This window comes from Rhinoraja longicauda, chromosome 18 (assembly GCF_053455715.1).
Source record: "Rhinoraja longicauda isolate Sanriku21f chromosome 18, sRhiLon1.1, whole genome shotgun sequence".
NCBI classification, from domain to species: Eukaryota; Metazoa; Chordata; class Chondrichthyes; order Rajiformes; family Arhynchobatidae; genus Rhinoraja; species Rhinoraja longicauda.
The window spans coordinates 41402167-41421410 of NC_135970.1; the positions used below are offsets into that span (position 1 = coordinate 41402167).

The 19244-nt window shown below is 39.3% G+C and overlaps 2 protein-coding genes across 4 annotated transcripts in view; one reads left to right on the plus strand and one right to left on the minus strand.

Annotated features, from left to right (window-relative positions):
* immp1l (inner mitochondrial membrane peptidase subunit 1) overlaps positions 1-5946 on the plus strand; it is a 63289-nt gene extending 57343 nt beyond the window's left edge. For both annotated transcript variants that reach the window (XM_078414880.1, XM_078414879.1), the window contains exons 5-6: positions 5248-5358; positions 5546-5946. In XM_078414880.1, coding sequence (XP_078271006.1) covers positions 5248-5358; positions 5546-5608 — 174 coding nt within the window. In that variant the 3' untranslated portion in view covers positions 5609-5946. The remainder of the gene's footprint in view (positions 1-5247; positions 5359-5545) is intronic.
* A 3023-nt stretch (positions 5947-8969) lies between these two features.
* dnajc24 (DnaJ (Hsp40) homolog, subfamily C, member 24) overlaps positions 8970-19244 on the minus strand; it is a 51660-nt gene continuing 41385 nt past the window's right edge. For both annotated transcript variants that reach the window (XM_078414881.1, XM_078414882.1), the window contains exons 4-5: positions 11237-11305; positions 8970-9654 (exon numbers count right to left, since the gene is read on the minus strand). In XM_078414881.1, coding sequence (XP_078271007.1) covers positions 9521-9654; positions 11237-11305 — 203 coding nt within the window. In that variant the 3' untranslated portion in view covers positions 8970-9520. The remainder of the gene's footprint in view (positions 9655-11236; positions 11306-19244) is intronic.

The window sequence follows — 19244 nt, forward strand, 5'->3', positions numbered from 1 at the left end:
AGTAGATGGTAATGTTGGCAACAATAATGGTGGACTCCTGTAGGAACTCAAGACACGAGAACCTGTTAATTTAACGTGGCTTTTAACAAATTTAAAATGGAACACTTGTTGAAAACATTTAAATGTTACCAAATCACATCCTTCTTCTTGCAATAAATCCCTGTTATGAAATTATAGTTAAGATATTCAAAGTTTCTTTTTTTCTCAAATTGTTTCCAAACTCCCCCCTTCCCAAACTCTTGCTTTGACACAAACAGTTCCTTGGCTGACAAGACACTCAGGTAACCTGGAGCAAGACTTTGAATCAACTGCCAAGCAAAAATGCTGTGGGTTAACTTTTGTTTGATATCACTACTGGCCATCATAGGTGAAAATGGGACTGTCTATAACTGAGAACTCAGTTCATGCAGCCCAGAATGCAGCTTGTCAAAGCACGAACACAGTGCATCACCCAAGGCACACTGTTTTCATTTAATTACTGCTGAAATCCCCTGCCTCAGTCTGTGTAACATTCATTTTAACTGTAATGAGCATTCTAAGATCATCACTAACATATGCCCTTTGGATTTAAGCATGTTTGCATTTAAACATGTTTAGTTTTATTTCTTAAGATTCAAGATTCAAGATAGCTTTATTTGTCATCCAAATTGGACGAAATTCAGTCACCCACAGTCCAACAATAAAAGCATTAAAATAGGCATTAAAATTACACAACCCCAAAAACACACAAAAAAAGAAACATCCATCAAAGAAACATCCATCACAGTGAGTCTCCTCCAGTCCTCTCCTCACTGTGATGGAAGGCCACAATGTCTTTTCCCTTCTCCTGCCGTCTTCTCCCGCGGTCAGGTTGTTGTGGTTGCAGGCCGCGCCGGACGGTCCGCAGTGGGCCGAGCCTAAGGCAGGTCGCAGCCGTTCCCGCAGCCTCCGATGACGGCCGGCTCCGCTGACGATAAGTCCGATTCGGGGCGGGCGAACACGCTGCCGCTGTTGCTGCACGTCGGGGCGGTCGTGGCTCCCGACACTGAAGCCCCCGCCCAGCAGAGAAAAATCCCGTGGCCTATTTTAGGCCGCGCCGGACGGTGAAATGTCCGCGACCCAAGCCCCGCGATCCGGGGCGGGCGAACACGCTGCCGCTGCCGCTGCCGGAGCTCCCGATGTCGGCATCCACACGGCCCGAGCCTAAGACGAGTCGCAGCCACTCCCGCAGCCTCTGAAGACGGCCGGCTCCGCTGATGGTAAGTCCGATCCGCGGGCTCTGCGAACCGGAGCCCTGGAGGCCGCCAGCTCCAGGAGTTGGGCCGATGGTAGGCCGCAGCAGGAACGGAGACCAGACCCAGAAAACAAAGGTCGGGTCTCCGTTCGGAAGGGACACATATTTACAATTTTACAGTTCCCTCCCTCCTCCCCACATACACACATAGTACACAAACACAAAAACACGACATCACATCGACAATTAAGACACAAAAAAACAACAAAACACAAAGACAAATGGACCGCAGGTAAGCCGCAGCTGCTATTGCCGCCATTTTGGTCACTGGTTGCATCAGCATTCTAGCATAGATGTAATGCGATAAACTTTGAAAATTCTCCAATATATATTTTATCACTTTTGGGATTAAATTTTAATTTTTAAAACACGTTGTAATTTGATCACTTATCTTTTCAATGTGATATTTATAGGGTACTCGACGACCTGTGGACCCGTTGGGTTCCCGTTGTGATGCCAGTCAAGTACTGTGTAATTTCGTCATCTCTGTTAACTCCAAAAACTGCTTGATCACTCCCCTTCAAGGTGTACTTGATCACATATTTGTCTTCAAGCCACAGCAGACAGTGCAAATGAGTATACAAGATGAGATTTTTAATAATATATAGATAGATAGATGAAGACGGAAGTATTAGATTGAAATGGCGATCTCAAAATGGCGATCTCATCTTGTGTATATATATGTTCCCGAAATACAGCCAAAACGGTACACGATAGCGCAACAATTTGAACGAAACTGCACACTGTAGGCGAATGGTAAGGTGTACTGTTTTGGCTGTATTTCGGGAACATGCATATATATATACAAGATGACATTTTTAGTAATATACCAGCAAAGAGGGCCCGTTGGGCCCGTCCCCACACCCCCCATTCTCTCCTCCCCCAGCCCCACTCTTACTCTCCCCACACCAGGGAGGGAGGTGTGGAGGAGGGTGAGGAGAGATGGGGGGGAGGTGTGGAGGGGGGAGGGAGGAGGGGGGAGAGAGGGGGGGGGGGAAGGGGGGAGGTGAGGAGGGAGGGAGGGGGGAGAGGGGAGGGAGGGGGACCTCCCCTTTTCCCAGTACCCCTCTTTCCCCCACCACCAAGTCCCCTCCGCACGACCCCTGTTGTCCCACTCCCCAGTCCCCATTCTCAGACCCCCCCCATTTTCTCTCCCCCAGACACACTCTTAGCATCATTGTTACAAGGGCGAGCTCTTGTCACATGGGCATTTTGACGTCACACGCTGAAGGCAATGGAAAAAACGGCTGGAATCTTTTTTTTCCACTAAAACCTCCGTAACTTAAAAAATACACGACCGAATCAAATAAAAAAATCATTTTGCAGCAGCGTTCAGCGTGGTGATTAAGGCGGTTCAAAAATTGTGGCGCTACGGTTCACCGTTTTTACCGAAATCGGCCGAAATAACTGAGAAAAAAAGTTTTGACTTTTAAACCTAACTGAGAGAAAAAAAGTTTTGACTTTTAAACCTCTGTAATTTAAAAAATATAAGACCGAATTAAATAAAAACATCATTTTCGGCAAGCGTCCAGCGGTGTGATTAAGGCGGTGCAAAAATTGTGGCGCTACGGTTTACCGTTTTGCCGTAATCAGCCGAAATCGGTGATAGAAAGATAGGTAGGTACATATTCACAAGATCTGAGTTTTAGTAATATATAGATAGATAGATAGATAGATAGATTGCACAATAAATATAAGGTTTTGATATTTCCAATAATTACTGAACTTTGGGCAGTGAAGGTGCATGAAAAACTATAATCTTGTGAGCTTCAGAATGTGATTGTCATGGTACCTCAAGAGTCAGGCACAAGGTTTTTGTTCCCATTAATTTGGACACATTTCAAATTGCTAGCACTAACAGATGCTCATGTTCTGTATTTGGATTTATGCTCCTTGAAGCAGCATCTCATTCCAGGCCCTCAGGCTCACAAAATTCAAACAGGAGAATTTTATAAGTAACTAGACCAAGTGGACCCGTTGGGCCCAAACCTCTGCTCCCCCCCACCCCGTCCACTCCCCCCTTCCCCTCCCCCCCACTCCATCCCCCTCAACCTCCCTTATCCTCCCCCCCCCCTCCATCCCCCCCTTCCTCCCTCGGAGATAGATTTAAACTTTAAAATGTGAATAACTAAAAATATAACACCAATTTCAATGAAACTTCTTCCACTAGCACCAAAGGGACGACGGTGGGAAAGGTGGGCCTAAATTTGTCGTGCTATCATGTACCGTTTTGGCTGTAGTTCAGGAACAAACAAACAAACAAACGAGAGTTTTGATATATAGATAACAAATCACATTTCTTTGACTGCTGGTGCTATGTAGATTTTTTAAAGTTTACATGTTCGTGTGAGAGTGGTACCCACCATACGAAAAATGACCACATCTTTGTTGTCTTGTAGCTACAGATTGAGATAAATAATTGCCAGTAACTCGCTCCACTGAAAAATAAATTGCAAAGTCACTGCACAAAGATAGAAATTACTTTTCCATTCTTTTAGTTTATCCATGCTGATGCTTTTGAAGTTATCAGAGTAAGTCACAGGGCTGTGTTCCAAGCAAAGGAAACATAAGAACTGTTCTAGATCATTTCTCCCCCTGAACCTTGTTGTGATATTGTAGGGACTACTTTGTTGTATCCCAATGACTACTTTGTTTGCCTGTGTAGTGATGTGTATATAAGGTAATGATGTGATTGGGTGGCCACTCTGGTTCCAGGTGGCCACGGAATAAACAGCCTGGAGTTAAGCTCCAGCATTGTAACCTTTTACACACATGTACTTGTGGTCCGTCCAGAGTCTCAACAAAGGTACCGGACCACGAAGTACAACAAACCTGCTCAGTTGTTTTTGTGAAGTTATGGCTGGTCTAAATATCCCTGAAGGCTTCTGGTTAAAAAAACCTATTTGTATCAAATTTGAAATTAATTATTAACTCAACAACTTTTATCTATTGCAGAATTGGTTCAAACTTTTATCATTCTTTGTATATACGTTCACACAATCTTTGCTCTGAAATGCATGTCTCTAATTATTAGCTGTTGTTAGATTCCCTAAACAGCAGAAAATCTGTTTCCCTATCTATCCAATCAATTCCACATAGTATCTTAAACTTTGATTAAGTGATTTCAGACGGTCTCACTTTGACAGGGAGAAAGGGCGATAAAGCGAAACAAATTATTCCTAGAAAGTCAAGTGACAATTTTCTAGTTGGTTAATCATCATTCTAGGGCTAATCAACAGTAACCTGAAACCTAATTGTGGTTCTTTCTCAACTGATGTTGCCTAGTTTACTGAAAATTTCCAGTGTTTTCTATCTTTATTAAACATCATTTGATTTTAACAATGTTAAGCTTGAATGTACTGCATTATTTTGAAATTAAAGGGTATATACAGTATGTTTACTCAAGCAATGAAAATAAACTGACATCAATATACTAGCATGCTCTTGGCTGTACATTTACTCCTTGCTATATCTTAAGAAACTTTTTGAAGAAAACACTTCAGTGCCAAATCCTTCCTCGATGTAGAAGATTAACAACTGATGACAAGTTAGTCGATACCGAGTGGCCTGCAAATGAAACACCTTCATTGGGAATAACCGGAAAGGTTTTACACTCATTTAAAAAAGGGCAGAAGCTCCTCGAGAATTAAATGGTTTTTAGAGTAACCTCCTTGACATATTCGACAGCCGTTTCATCAGAAAGTTCTATTTTATCAGCAACATAGGCCATTATTTTGCGGGCAGACGGCACTAATGTGGGCAGTTAATTTGGACATGCCATAACTTCCTCTGCTTGAGAATACACCTTTTGCCAGCCAGTTGTGAGATAGCTGTAAGGATCAATTTGTTGTTAAAAGTGTTATAATAGTGATAAAAAATAATTTGGTCCTTTTATTTTCTTGCCTGACTTTTGTTTCTATCTGTACGTGAGCATCTTAAACCCTCCAAAAATATTTTTTAAATATTTCTTTCAGGTGCCAAAAGGTCATGTTTGGTTAGAAGGTGACAACTTGCAGAATTCCACAGATTCTAGGAATTATGGACCTGTTCCTTATGCACTGATTGGGGGACGAGTATGCTTAAAGGTAAACAACAAGTGAAGACATTTTGCTTGCATTAGAATAGCTTGTTCCAATCATAATCTCTATATTCTTCATTGGTGAAACGCATAAAGTGTGGTAATCTTACACTGGTTATATTGAAGTGGTAACGCTAAACTGATAAATAATAACATTGTGAGTCATTATGCTAACGTGGATCTGTATTTTCTAGATTTGGCCTCCACGTGATTTTGGATACCTGCAAGAGAGTCCTAATCATACTTCCTCCCGATGATGGAAGTATGCAGCAACAAATTGATTTTTAGTCATACTGACTTTTTACTTTAAATCCAACTCAAGACCAGAAGGTGTTTTACAATGAGAGACTTTACAAGTACTTTGTGGATAAATAAAGTTATTTTTTTCAAATAAGGTACAATATTCTGAATTTCCAATAATAATTTACAGAAGGGATGTTGAGGTCTTTGTGGTCATGAATTCAGGAAATACAAATCTGAAGAAAGATTAAGTCACACAGCAAGGTTGTCATATCTAGTAGTATGATGAACATGATTGAGATAATCTCAGCCAGGCAGTGGGAACGCTAAATATTGCTATTGCAAGGAGTAGTATGCTGGAGCAGTAATGATGCCCGGAGTGTAGGCAAAGGTGGTGAAAGGTAAAAGGTTGGTACATGCACAACATATCTTGTGGATCCTTCCTTACCAAAGTACCTGTAAGAACATAATTACATCATCTATTGTTTAGAGTTCTAAATAAATTTAAATTTCAAATGTGAAGTTAAACTATCAGAGACTATACAGTGTCTTGCGGAAAGATTACTTGAATTATACTTATGCTCCCTCTCTCTCTGACTGTCAGTCCGATTCTGAACATAGGTCATAGGTTTTCTTGTTTCACAATAACTTCAGAGCCCGAGTATTGAATATTGGCAACTTGAAGAGTTTCTGTATGCCGCTTATCCCGTAATTTGTAAGGCAACAATGAAAAGTTCAGTTGAGGAACGTTATATCATCAAAGTGTTTAGTTGTAATCTGCACTCGATATAATTTGGAACAATTAAATTCTTACATGTCGGAGCACAAAAAAGCAACTGCAATAAATATATCTTATCAGCGGGACAGGCAGAATCTCTGGAGAGAAAGAATGGGTGACGTTTCGGGTTGAGACCCTTCTTCAGACCCGAAACGTCACCCATTCCTTCACTCCGGAAAAGCTGCCTGTCCTGCTGAGTTATTCCAGCATTGTGTGTCTGCCTTCAATTTAAACCAGCATCTGCAGTTATTTTTCCTACACCTAAATTTCAATAGATATGAAATCAAATCTCAGAAAAAAAAGGATGTCGGAACGTAAAATCCATCTTGTAACTTCACAGAAAAGCAATTTCAACACAATATATATTATCAGTTATTCTAAGTAAACCAGCCCATGATAGTGCAAAAATAAAAGTACATACAGCAACCATAATGGTGCAGAATAAGTACAGAATTACAGAAAGCTCAACAATTCATGAGAAGAAGTTGTTCTTGAACTTGGAGGTAATGATTCTCAGGCTTCTGTACCATCTTCCTGATGATAATAGCAAGACGAGAGCATAGTCCAGGTGGTGTGAGTCTGATAATATTAGCTGTCTTCTTGACTCAGCACTTCCTTTTGATGCGGGGAAGGTCCACCATCTTCTGCAGTTCAAGTTTTTTTTTTTGTACTTGTGCATTTGAATGACCAGCCTGATCCGTAACAGATCAGTGTAGGGGCAGTACAAGGGGCTCCAGTGAACCTGTATTTTTTTTTTAAATGAAAGTTTGAAAGATTCATGGTCATGAATTTTGAAAACACCTTATTTTCTGAATTTGTTTATTAGACTGAACTCAAATTCACAGCAGTAGAGGAATTTGAATTATGTTCTTTGAATAATTAGTCCACGTGCGGGACCTCTGGTTCAATTACATTTAAACTATTGCATTCACGTTAAAAGTGTCACTGCTACTCAAGGCACCAAAGCAGAGATCAACAAAATAATGGTTGTAGGTTTAAATAGGTCATTCTCTTATTTTGATGTGTGGCAAAGCCTAACCTAAAGCTGAACCAAATCTGGAAAGATGTGACAATTAGCACAAGTTACGATATGGTAACTATGTTGCATACTGTGGGAAGATTGATTGTGTAAAATGCCTTCACCATTTCTTGCTTCCAATGTTCATGCCTTGATGTATTGAAGTATTTCCATCACTTTCGAATTCTTGCCATCAATTTTGTCAACAGTTTGAATTATTCAATATCATGCTGTTGTGATTTATTTTTATAAAGTCTCTTCCATTAATCTATTTATAAACTACTAAATCTGCTAGTATTTGAAACTATGGAGGAAAAAAGCTGGAGGTATTGGAAATCTGAAATAACAGAAAAGGCTGGAAAAACTAAGTAGGTCAGGCAGCAACTACAGAAAGCAAAAGTTACGATTTCAGATTGTAGTCCCTTCATCTCTCCACAGATGTTCCTGAACTGCTGAGTTTTCTAGCAGTTTCTTCTTTTATACCAATTCTGCCATATTGAATATATCTTAATGTTTAGGTGAATTCAACATCATACTGATAACTTGCAAGTGGAAGATTCACTTTTTCAAGCTGAACTTTACAAGATTGGCTGAAACCCACGCAGGTATTAGTTAAAGTATCATACCGAGGTTAGTGCTGAGTTGAATGGGTTACCTCAATCTATTCCGAACTTCGTGGATCTACTAAGTGTCAGCTTTGTGCCTGGGTTAACTTCATTTACTTGGTAGAGAGAGAGAGATCTGTTGCCAGATGAAGTAATATTATGGTATGAATGCCAAATTAGGCTCTCATAATTGTTTCTTGCAAATGTTGTAGATTGAAGCTCTAAATAGAAATAGCAGCATACAGTCCTTAAAGAACTAGTTCTGGAATGCTTCAGGTCACTCATGCAGTACTGCACCCTACCATATCTGCTCAGTGCAAGCTGATGGATAAATGTTCAAAAGAAACAGCTTAGGAATGATCATATAGGGCTAGTTAGATGTTGAATGGCTAATGCTATTTATACATTACTTTTGGTAAGGGAGTGGAGTCAGAGTAACTACAATATTTGTATTCATATATTTAATCAAAACATATTGTTTTACAATAGTTAAAATATTTCAACAATTTATCCACTCAGATGAATTGTCAAATATGATCTCACTCGACTGTGGTGAATTTTACATCGATTTCGTGAATGAGGGTTGATCAAGTGATGCTCCAACTTCTTTACATGGGTGTAGTGGGAGCCAGGGTTAGAGTTAGAACAGTAGTCCTTGGTAATGGCACAAGGGGAAGCAAGGAAATGCAATGAGGAGAAAAGTAGTAGTAACTACCATTGTCTTGAACAGAACAGCTTGAAAACTGATCTGATTTTCACTTTATGGATTTATGTATAGTCCTGAAATAGGGTCGTTCTAATCTACCCGTTTAACAGTGATTAGGACAGTCTTGAACATCCGACATCCGCCAAACCAGGAGGCTCCACTGTGAAATCTCATTAAATGTTTGAGATTCTCAAAGCATGCTTTGTCAGGCTATAGTAACAAAATGTGGATCTTTTAAAAAGAATAATGCTTTTAACATCCAACAAATACAAATTATGCAAACAAATAGTATCACTCATCTTTTAATCAACAGTAACTTATACATTTATTCAATATTCAAGTATTGACTTTGGAGTTGATGGGTTGGAGGATGAAGGGTGCAGGCAGAAGTACTCTTCTGTCTTCAAGAACTTCCAGCTCTTTTTGTCCCTCGCTCCACCTCTTTTCCAAGGAGAGTCTATGTGCACATTCACCGTTTGTTCTTCAGAAAGTAAAAATATTGAACAAAAAAAAGGGCCACTGCAATTAATTCAAAGTATTGTTTGGCAGGAAGGCTCTCAAAATTTTGCATGGAATAAGCACGGACTGATATACATGTCAATCTGACTTCATAAGCTGCCATTGTATTGAATCTTGCAATCTGGTTTTGATTTGACTGAATGAACCATGTAAAACGTAAATTAGCTGGGCAGCTTGGTAGTTCATTTAATCACAGTTTGCTTTGCTAGTCTCCATTCTTTTCCACAGCTGATGAAAATTCTATGGCCATTTATCTTCCGCATAAATAGTTTAAACAAAGGAAAGCACAAGTGTTAAGAGATTTCAAATTCTGTTCAAGATCTCTATGCTTAGAGAACAAGTGTTGCAACAGACGAGAAACATGTTTTCTTCTGCCTCTTCTACAGGAAGAATATAATCACCACCGCATCGGCAACTGTAGGTATAGTTTTGGTCAGCTTGAAAAGACAAAAATAAGTAATTAGCATTTCAGAAGTGCATTTGCTCTACGTTTTTTTGAAAACAAACATAATAGCCACTTGTACTTTACATACTAAAATGTTCCAAAGTCCTTCACTGAAAAATTTAAATAAATTAAATAAACTTTTAAGGCAGATGCCCAAAAGCTTAGTCAAAGGAGCATTTTTTTGAAAATGACCATTTTGAAGGAAGAAGTAAAGAGAAAATATATGTAGAGTCACAGACGTTTCGGAAATATGTGTGTTGGAGCAGAGGGCTAGGCAGATGAAAGCAGGGCCAATAGTGGAGTGATTAAATTAAGGATCAAAAGATCAAAATTTATAATATCTCAAAAATTGTAGATGTGAAAGAAAGGCAGCACATTAGATAACATAGCTGAATTATATGGTTACAAAGATGTGTGTCTCATTAATTAAACTGAACTGCAGTATATTATTTTCACCACACAATCTTCATTAAGACTTTGACTAAACTAAATATTCACAACCTTGGTGTGATTTTTACCAACAATAATCTCTTAATCGGCACAATTGTGTACTTTGATTGCTGCTAAAATGCCTGCCCCTGCTTCTAGACCTGCCCTGATGGCACTATGGTATTTAAATAATGTACCACAATCTCTTTTTGTGAATATCTAATCCCCCACCATGTACAAATTCCAACCTTCATCAGAACAAGTAGGCCTGGGAATAAATGAGACACCTCACACACTCTTCAACACTTAAATAACTTTTAATTCCTAAGCTCGCAGTGCTTCATCTTTACCATGGACGCCCAGTCCCTTTACACCTTCATTTCCCACCAGGAAGGTCTCGGGGGCTTCTGGTTCTACCTTGAACAGAGACCCAATCAGTTCCCTTTTAGCAACACTCTCCTCCACCTGGTGGAACTTGCCCTTACCCTCAACAACTTCTCTATTGACTCCTCTCATTTTAACAAGTTAAAGGTATAGCCATGGGCACTTGTATCGGCCCAAGCTGTGCCTGCCCTTTTGTTCGTTACGTCCAACACTCCGTTCCAAACATTTACTGGCACTATTCCCCAACTCTTTCTCTGTGACATAAATTTAATCAAATTTACTACCAACTTCCACCCTGCCCACAAATTCACTTGGACTATCTCGAAAGCATCTCTTCCCTTACTCGACCTCTCTCCATCACAGGGGACAGACTATGGACTAACTACGATAAACCCACTGACTCGCAATTAACAGGACTACACCTCCTCCTCACCTGCCTCTTGCAATGACACCATCAATTCCCAGGCTTGTTCCGCCCCACCATTTTTCCCAATTCCCCCCCCCCCACCAAAAATCAGTCTGAAGATGTGTCTGACCCAAAACATCACCTATCCATGACCTCCAGAAATGCTGCCTAATCTGCTGTTTTACCCCAGCACTTTGTTTTTTTCCTGTCATGTTATTATCCATCAGATAACTTCAATATTGCCCAATAATGCTTGATTGTCATCTTAGGTTATGTCCTCAAATTTCATAACCCTCTAACTCAGGAATAACAGAGCAACCAACTGAACCAAAATAGCCCAGACATTAATCTTTACCTTCGATCCAACTCATGTCTTCCAAAAGGACTTGAGCATCAACTGGCCATTTCTGTGTCATTGCCACCTCTGAAATATAACAAAGAACATGGTTAATTCTGATATTTCTGAATGGTTAATTTCTGCTCCGTTCTTATTGTTTGAAAATGCTTTTTCTCACACAGGATGCATGGTTCAAACAAGGTAATTCCTCAACTGTTCATGCTAATATGCCCATATCATATGTTTGCATGTCCTCCTTATAAACTCAAATTGCACTCTTTGCCTCCATCACTTCATGTGGTGGGACTTCTCACATTTTAATTGCACATTGGGAAAAGCAGCATTTTCCAAGTTATTTGATTTATTAAGTGCTATCTTAAATTTATAGCCCCTAATTCCCCCCCCCACCCCACCAACTCCACAATGTGGAGATAACATCTTTAGGATTACCCAATCAAATTCTTACATCCACCTTGATATCTTTCTCAGTTGGTTTTCTGAGGAATAGGGCCTGTGTCCATTATACTTAATTCAAGACAGAACAGCACTTTATGCATTACACTAGATCTGACATGAACAAAGCAAATGTAGTGTCAAGACTCTTATTTGCAATGTAATTCCTGTGTAGGGTGTGACAATAGAACTCGCCATTCTATTTAATCTTTTGAATTAACTCACTTTTTACCAAACCAGAAATTAAACAATAAGAATGTGTCTATCTTACATACATCTTTAGGTACCACTTAACTGAAATGTTCAAGTGCATTTTGATAAGGTCCAGGTAAATTTCAATAATGTTTTGCCAAAATGTACACATCCCATTTAAAATATTTAAAGCCCTGGTAATAAAGTAATCTTCAAGAATTACATGTAATATATATTAATATGACTTTAATTGTATGTTTTATCAGTCTTTAAACCTACATACTAGTCCTACAGTCAACACTCAGACTTGCACTTAAGTCTTAGTATATGTGAAACAGAGTTTCGATTGGAAGCAGTGTTAATTAATACATAGGTGTGAACTTGAACAATCCTGATGTTGTAACCTCCCCCGAGTTTAATTCGATGGCAAGATAATTTCCTACTGCAAGTGTTAATACAAGGCTGACTTAAAGGTTAATGATGTCAGAATTGTGGATACAGAGTGAGGGAGACTGAGAGATGAATACTCTAGAGTGCAAGGTACAGTTGAAAAAGACAGCTGTGAAGATACTGTTTAACTGCATTATGCTTTATAATTTTACACATTTTAAAAACAAAATCACCAATGATTATCTAATCGTTAAAGCGTTGGTAATGTAACTCCTTGCCATCACTTTAAGCTAGTGCACTGGCCTAGCCACTAGCTGCACTGAACTATGGTTGACATAAAATCCATATAACATTTTATCCTCATTTGGATATGCTGTAATAAACTGACTCCAGCATTCTGATGATTTGCTGTACTAAGTTTTCTCCCGGCTTCTGGGTGAATCCTTTGGTTATAGTTTATCTTTGGATATGAATGACATTTACTGCATCCTCTTTGCCACCCTATCCACTTGTGTTGCCACTTTTAAGGACCTATAGATTTGCACACAGAAACTCCTTATATCTTCCAAAGGTCCTGATATTGTCAGAGTGAGTGAGGCCCAGCGCAAATTGGAGAAACGGCACCTCATATTTCGCTTGTGTAGTTTACACCCCAGCAGTATGAACATTGACTTCTCTAACTTCAGATAGTCCCTGCTTTCCCTCTCTATCCCCTCCCCCTTCCCAGTTCTCCCACTAGTCTTCTTGTCTCCGACCACATCCTATCTTTGTTCTGCCCCCTCCCCTGACATCAGTCTGAAGAAGGGTCTCGATCCGAAACGTCCCCCTTCTTTCCAGAAATGCTGCCTGACCCGCTGAGTTACTCCAGCATTTTGTGTCTACCTTCTCCCAAAGGTCCTGTCATTTAATCTACATTTTTTTGTGCATTTGACCTCCCAAAATGGCTCACATCGCATGTCCCTGTAATATTTTCATATATTGCCTGTGTGCTTCCATCTAAAACATTTAGGCCAGCAGAAGGCAAATAAAACTGAAGCAGTACCATGGAACTGCCATGTATGTGTTGCTAACAAACCGAATACGGAGCTCATAACGCTGTACATTTCTTTCATTCGTTAGTGATTTAAGAATTATATGAAACACAAACAGCAGTTTAGAAAGATGATACAAAATGCTGGCGTAACTCAGTGGGACAGGCAGTAACTCTGGAGAGACCCTGCTTCAGACTGAGTGTCAGGGGAGAGGGGAAACTAGAGATATGGAAGGGTACAAAGCATGTAAGGTGTGAAAAGTTGAGATGAAAGCAGACGCTGATCAAGGAAATGCACAATGGTTCATTGTTTGCTGATGGAAAGGTGACAACGAGGCACACAAATAGTAAAATTAATCAGGAAGACAGTAAAACTAGTTGGAGAACTAGGGTGGGAAAGGGACGGAGAGATGACTTTGTTGATAAATATTTAGAACAAAAGTCGCCATGCTTCTCTATAAGTAGATTGCCATTTCCTTTCATTCTCTTGACTACAGAATGCATTTTACAGGTCACCAAGCAAAGCAAGTAAATGTGATGATACGCCAGTTGCTTGTTATACAATTAAGTACAAAGAAAATTTGAAATAAAAATAGAAATTACTAAGAATGTGTAGGAAGGAACTGCAGATGTTGGTTTATACTGAAGACAGACACAAGATGCTGGAGTAACTGGAGTAACTGGAGAGAATGAATGGGTGACGTTTTGGGTCGAGACCTTTCTTCATATCCTAAGATTTCACAGGTTAGTCTGCAAAGATGCTACTTTAGGTGTGTACTTGATCTTTCCTGATAACCCAGTTATTTTGTTGCACCTCATGCATCTTTGATGGCCCTCCAATCGACACTATAAAACAGATGTAGCTGAGTGATATAACACTAGGCATTTGTCAACAATCACTACATTTTTATTGCTTACAAATTCCTAACACGTTAAGTTACAGCAAAATGACATTTCAGTTTGTGAAAAACTTTGCTCCATATTTCTTGTATTTTTTACAAGACAGCCACCGAAAGTGGAACCTTTATCGAGCCATTATCTTCATTTAAATCTTCAATTTCACCCTCACCAAGCTGAGAGGCCTGAGAGCAACATTCATGGGTGGGAGTACCTAATTCTGAATTCATCACTCAGAAGAAATGGACTGCAAACAGAATCTGTATTCTCAGCATTTTCTATTATTTCATACTTCCTTTGTATGTAAATGAAAAGGTTGCTACTGGGTATCGAGATGATGAAATTAGTATTAGATCAAAGGAAAAAGCCTGAGGATTGGAAAATCTGAATTTAACAAAGGTGGACCACAGCACTAATAAGAAAAGGGAGAGCAAAATAAGGAAGTATGCTAATGAGAAACATAAAGACTAACGCTTCAACAGATATGCAAAAGTATAAAGATTAAATAAAGTTCATATGGGTCCCTTAAAGACTGAGACAAGAAAAAATATATTGGGAAATAAGGAAATGGAAAGAAAATCAAACGCATATTTTGTGTCCACAGAAAATAGTGAAGGGCTGCAGGTCTGGTGTAAATGTGCAACAGCAAAGAGATGAATGTCAGTAAATACTGAATGTCAGTAAAACGCAGTAAGACTTGGGGGGGGGGGGGGGGGGGGGAGCGTGCAGTTACAGAGTGGTTGCCATCTTTCAAAATTCTAGAGATTCAACAATTCCTAAAGATTGGAAGGAGCAGTGGTACCCCAGCTCAAGAAAGGGTCAAGAGAATAAATGGGAAACTACAGACCAGTGAGCAGAGAAAATGCTAGGATTGATTATTAAGAGTGCACTTTGGAAAATAATAAAAGCATTGGGTAGAATCAACACAAACGAGAATAAAAGGAACATGGATAAGCTGGTACTTCAACCCTGCCCTATGATCATGTCTAATGTACCACAGGCAGCAACTCCTCTTCTGTGCCAGTTCCAATAGCCCTCAATTATCTGATCTTTCAAAGAATCATCTACCACTTTCAGTACCCCCAATGATCAAGCCTCTGGGGTAGAAAATTCCAGAGATTCACCAACCTCCACAGAAGAACAGAGATATATGAAAGTGAAACCGTGTCACATAAACCTGCTAACGAATTTTAAAGTTTGAACTGGCAGAATAGATAAAAGAGAACAAGCTAGTATGTATGTAGACTTTGAGAAGCCTTCAGAAGTTGCAACGTAAGAGACTGATAAACAAAATTAGAGCAAATGGTTTAAAAAAAAGATACAAAGTCCTGGAGTAACTCAGTGTGTCAGACTGCATCTCTGTTGAACATGGATACTGATTTGTTGCACCATGGTCTAGTAACTCAAAAGCCCAGGAACAAAGGGGGTTGCAGAGATAGATAAATGTTGCCAGATCTATCAAACGGACAGACCTGCCCAACATTGAGGGGCTCTACAGGAAGTGCTGTCTCAAAAAAGCAGCTATTGTCATCAAAGAACTACACCACACTGGCTTCGCTCTCATCTCACTAGTACCATTGGGAAGTACAGGAGCCTGAGAACCTCCACGTTCAAGAATAGTTTCATCCTAGCAACCATCAGACGCTTGAACACTGCACAGCACTAACCACTAGCTCAGCAACAATGATCTACTCTGGACTTTGATTTGGTTGCCCTATGGACTTCGATCTTGAACTATTATGATCAGGGCTCCAACTATTTCTGATTATTAATTTACTGTATTAGTGATTATTATACATTCATTCACAAAATGCTGGAGTAACTCAGCAGGTCAGGCAGCATCTCGGGATAGAAGGAATGGGTGACGTTTCGGGTCGAGACCCTTCTTCAGTCTGAAGAAGGGTCTTGACCCGAAACGTCACCCATTCCTTCTCTCCCGAGATGCTGCCTGACTTGCTGAGTTACTCCAGCATTTTGTGAATAGATATCTTTGATTTGTACCAGCATCTGCAGTTATTTTCTTATTATACATTCATTTGTGTGTCATTGCATTAATGGGCCTGTTGTGCAGCAAGTATTTCATTTTTCTATTGCTGGTACATATGACAATTAAGCACTCTTGACTCATGACTGTTATTACCCATCAGCAGCACCAGTGGCTAACGCTGCACTTGACGTTCACAATCCACAAAGGCATTCAGACAAGAATATTAATCAGTTGTCATACCGCTCCGTTATCTGCTGCTTGCCAAAATCTAGTGCTATTACTATATTTATTCCATGCAAAACTGTAATGTAAGTCTCATCTATTTTGTTTCCCATTTATCATTAGCTATAGTTAAAGTGATGAAACAAAATAATTTCAGTTGTTTGTTATGTTCATGTTATATAATGAAACACCGAGAAGGCAGACTTAAACTCTTCAAATTATTATCTTTTGTCTAATTAAAATGAATTGTATTGTGAATATATCTGAAGATGTGGGTGGTTTTATTTCTAAACCACTCCTCCTCTTTCACATAATGCTTACAAACATTACACACTCCATTAATTAACTCCTTTGACTAGCATTCAGCTATTACTACCTGACAAATTGCACCCAGATGTTAATAGAGAAGGGAACAAGCACAGATCAAAGTTGCTGAGGGAGATGTGTTTGATCTGTCACAAGCACCAAAGCTGTTGATGGAATCAAATTATTCCCCTTTAGATTAATTTTGAGCAAAGGGCCACTTCAGGAGAGACTGATCGTGAAAGCTTCCAGCCAATCAACAGACTTTACAAGCATAATCCCACAGGACTTTGAGAGAGCAGGGTAGCCAAGACAATCTGGCGCTGCGCGGCATCTATTCACCTTCTTCCTACCGTCTGCCACATTCAAGCTGGATGGGGTGGCAACGTTCAATAGTACAATATTATCTGTTAAATCCAGAAGATTGATTTAAATATGATATAAATAACGATTAATTTGTGTACTTGACAAGAACAATATTTACATAATATACAATATTTGTATATAAAACACAATATATAACATTTACAAGATACATAATATAATTTACATAATATGATAAGTATCTAATATTTTAGCCCAACTGAATAAAAAGCTAATATCTGTTTTTTATACTGGAGATGAAGGATAACAAGCAAATTGAAAAAAATTGTTCAGATAATCGGAACGAGCATAGACACAAAATGCTGGAGTAACTCAGCGGGTCAGGAAGCATCTCTGGAGAGAAGGAATAGGTGACGTTTCAGGTCAAGACCTTCTTCAGTCTGAAGAAGGATCTCGACCCGAAATGTCACCTATTCCTATTCTCCAGAGATGCTGCCTGACCCGTTGAGCTGAAGGGTCTCGACACGAAATCTCACCTATTCCTTTACTCCAGAGATGTTGCCCGTCCCGCTGAGTTATTCCAGCATTTTATGTCTATCTTCAGTGTAAACCAGCATCGGCAGTTCCTTCCTACATAATCAGAATGAGCTTTCAACTCCATGTGCTTCTTGGATTTTTATCCATCTCACTCTGGGTCGGGCAACAGGTCCCACGAGCAACTAGGCAGTTACGTGAAATGATTCAGTATCTTAATTTGCAACATTAAGGGAGTTAGCAGGTTGATCGCAATAGATTCCATTTCCTCAAAACAATCAATCCAGGATTGCCACTCTTTCCACATTACTGACTGGTCTTCACTTGCACTTTTAACATGGTCCTTGAAGATCATGCACACACGCTTAACTTGCATCCACAATTCACACTCTTTTCTAATTTTTTTAGCTCACCAACAGCTCAGATGTCAGGATACATTTTCTGATCTTAGATATGTTAAAATTTATGTATAAGAACATGCCAAATGGATGTTTTTTAAAATAATTGAACACTTAAACCATCCAAATGTGAATGCATTTTCATGTTACTGTAATGTCCTAATATACCAGAGAAAATAAAATGTAGAATTACCACATGTGTAAAGTCTGATTATATTTTTAGAAATAAATCATTAAACAGATCTTTGCAAGACTGACCTACTACTTGGGTCTACTTCTATAATTAAATATGTCTTGAAAAAGAGTCGTGCCACACAAATCCAAGAATCGTAAAAATACAGAACATGATTGCATTTCCACATGATAAAGTGTATTTTAAGGCAATTCTCTGGGCTGCAAGAAATGGCAACTGATTGTGTTTACCACTTAATAAAGATAAAAGCCAAAACCAAAACAAAACGTAAGATATTTAAAAAAATGATTTTTAATTTAAATAGATGCACAAGGTGGATGACCTCACTGCACCAAAGATGTGGATTTGATCCTGTCCTCAGGAGCTGCATGTGTGAACTTTGCACGTTCTCCCCGTGACCGCATGGGTTTCCTCTGGTTGCTCCTGTTTCTACCTCATCTCAAAGACATATGGGTTTGTAGGTTAATTGGGGTCTGTAAATTGTTCCTAGTGCGTTGGAAAGTGGTGGGAAAGTGGGATAACATCGAGCTAGTGTGAACGGGTGATTAATGGTTGGCGTGACCCGGTGGACTGTAGGGCCTGTTTCCATGCTGTATCTCTAAACTAAACTGCAATGTGTAGTTTCAATTCACACTGATGCAAAAGCAGTTTCAATTCACGTTTCCTCTGCCATCAGGACAGGTGTGTGCTGTAATTGTACCAGTGTGAAGCAAAACCATTATGTAAAGGTATTAATTAGTGTCAACGCAATGTTAATGGTTTTGGTAGTTTATTTAAAAATCACAAAATTCCTTTATTATTTTTTTAAATATACACAAGGAAAAGGCAGGCTGATTATTTAATACATTAAAGACTTTTAAAGATCTTAATATCCTAAGCGTTGTAATAATGAATCAGAAAATGAGATTACAGCTTTGGTGTGGAATGATATTAGTTCAAAAGATCAAGTTGTAGAATCAGTGCAGGCATATAGATAGCAAAATAGTGAGGGTAAATGGGCTAAACTAATTGGAAATTAGTTTAAAAGGTAATATTTATGACGCAGTGACAGAGGATTCAGAAAAATCTTCGCAAAGGCATGTTGAAGTTGTATCAGAATATCC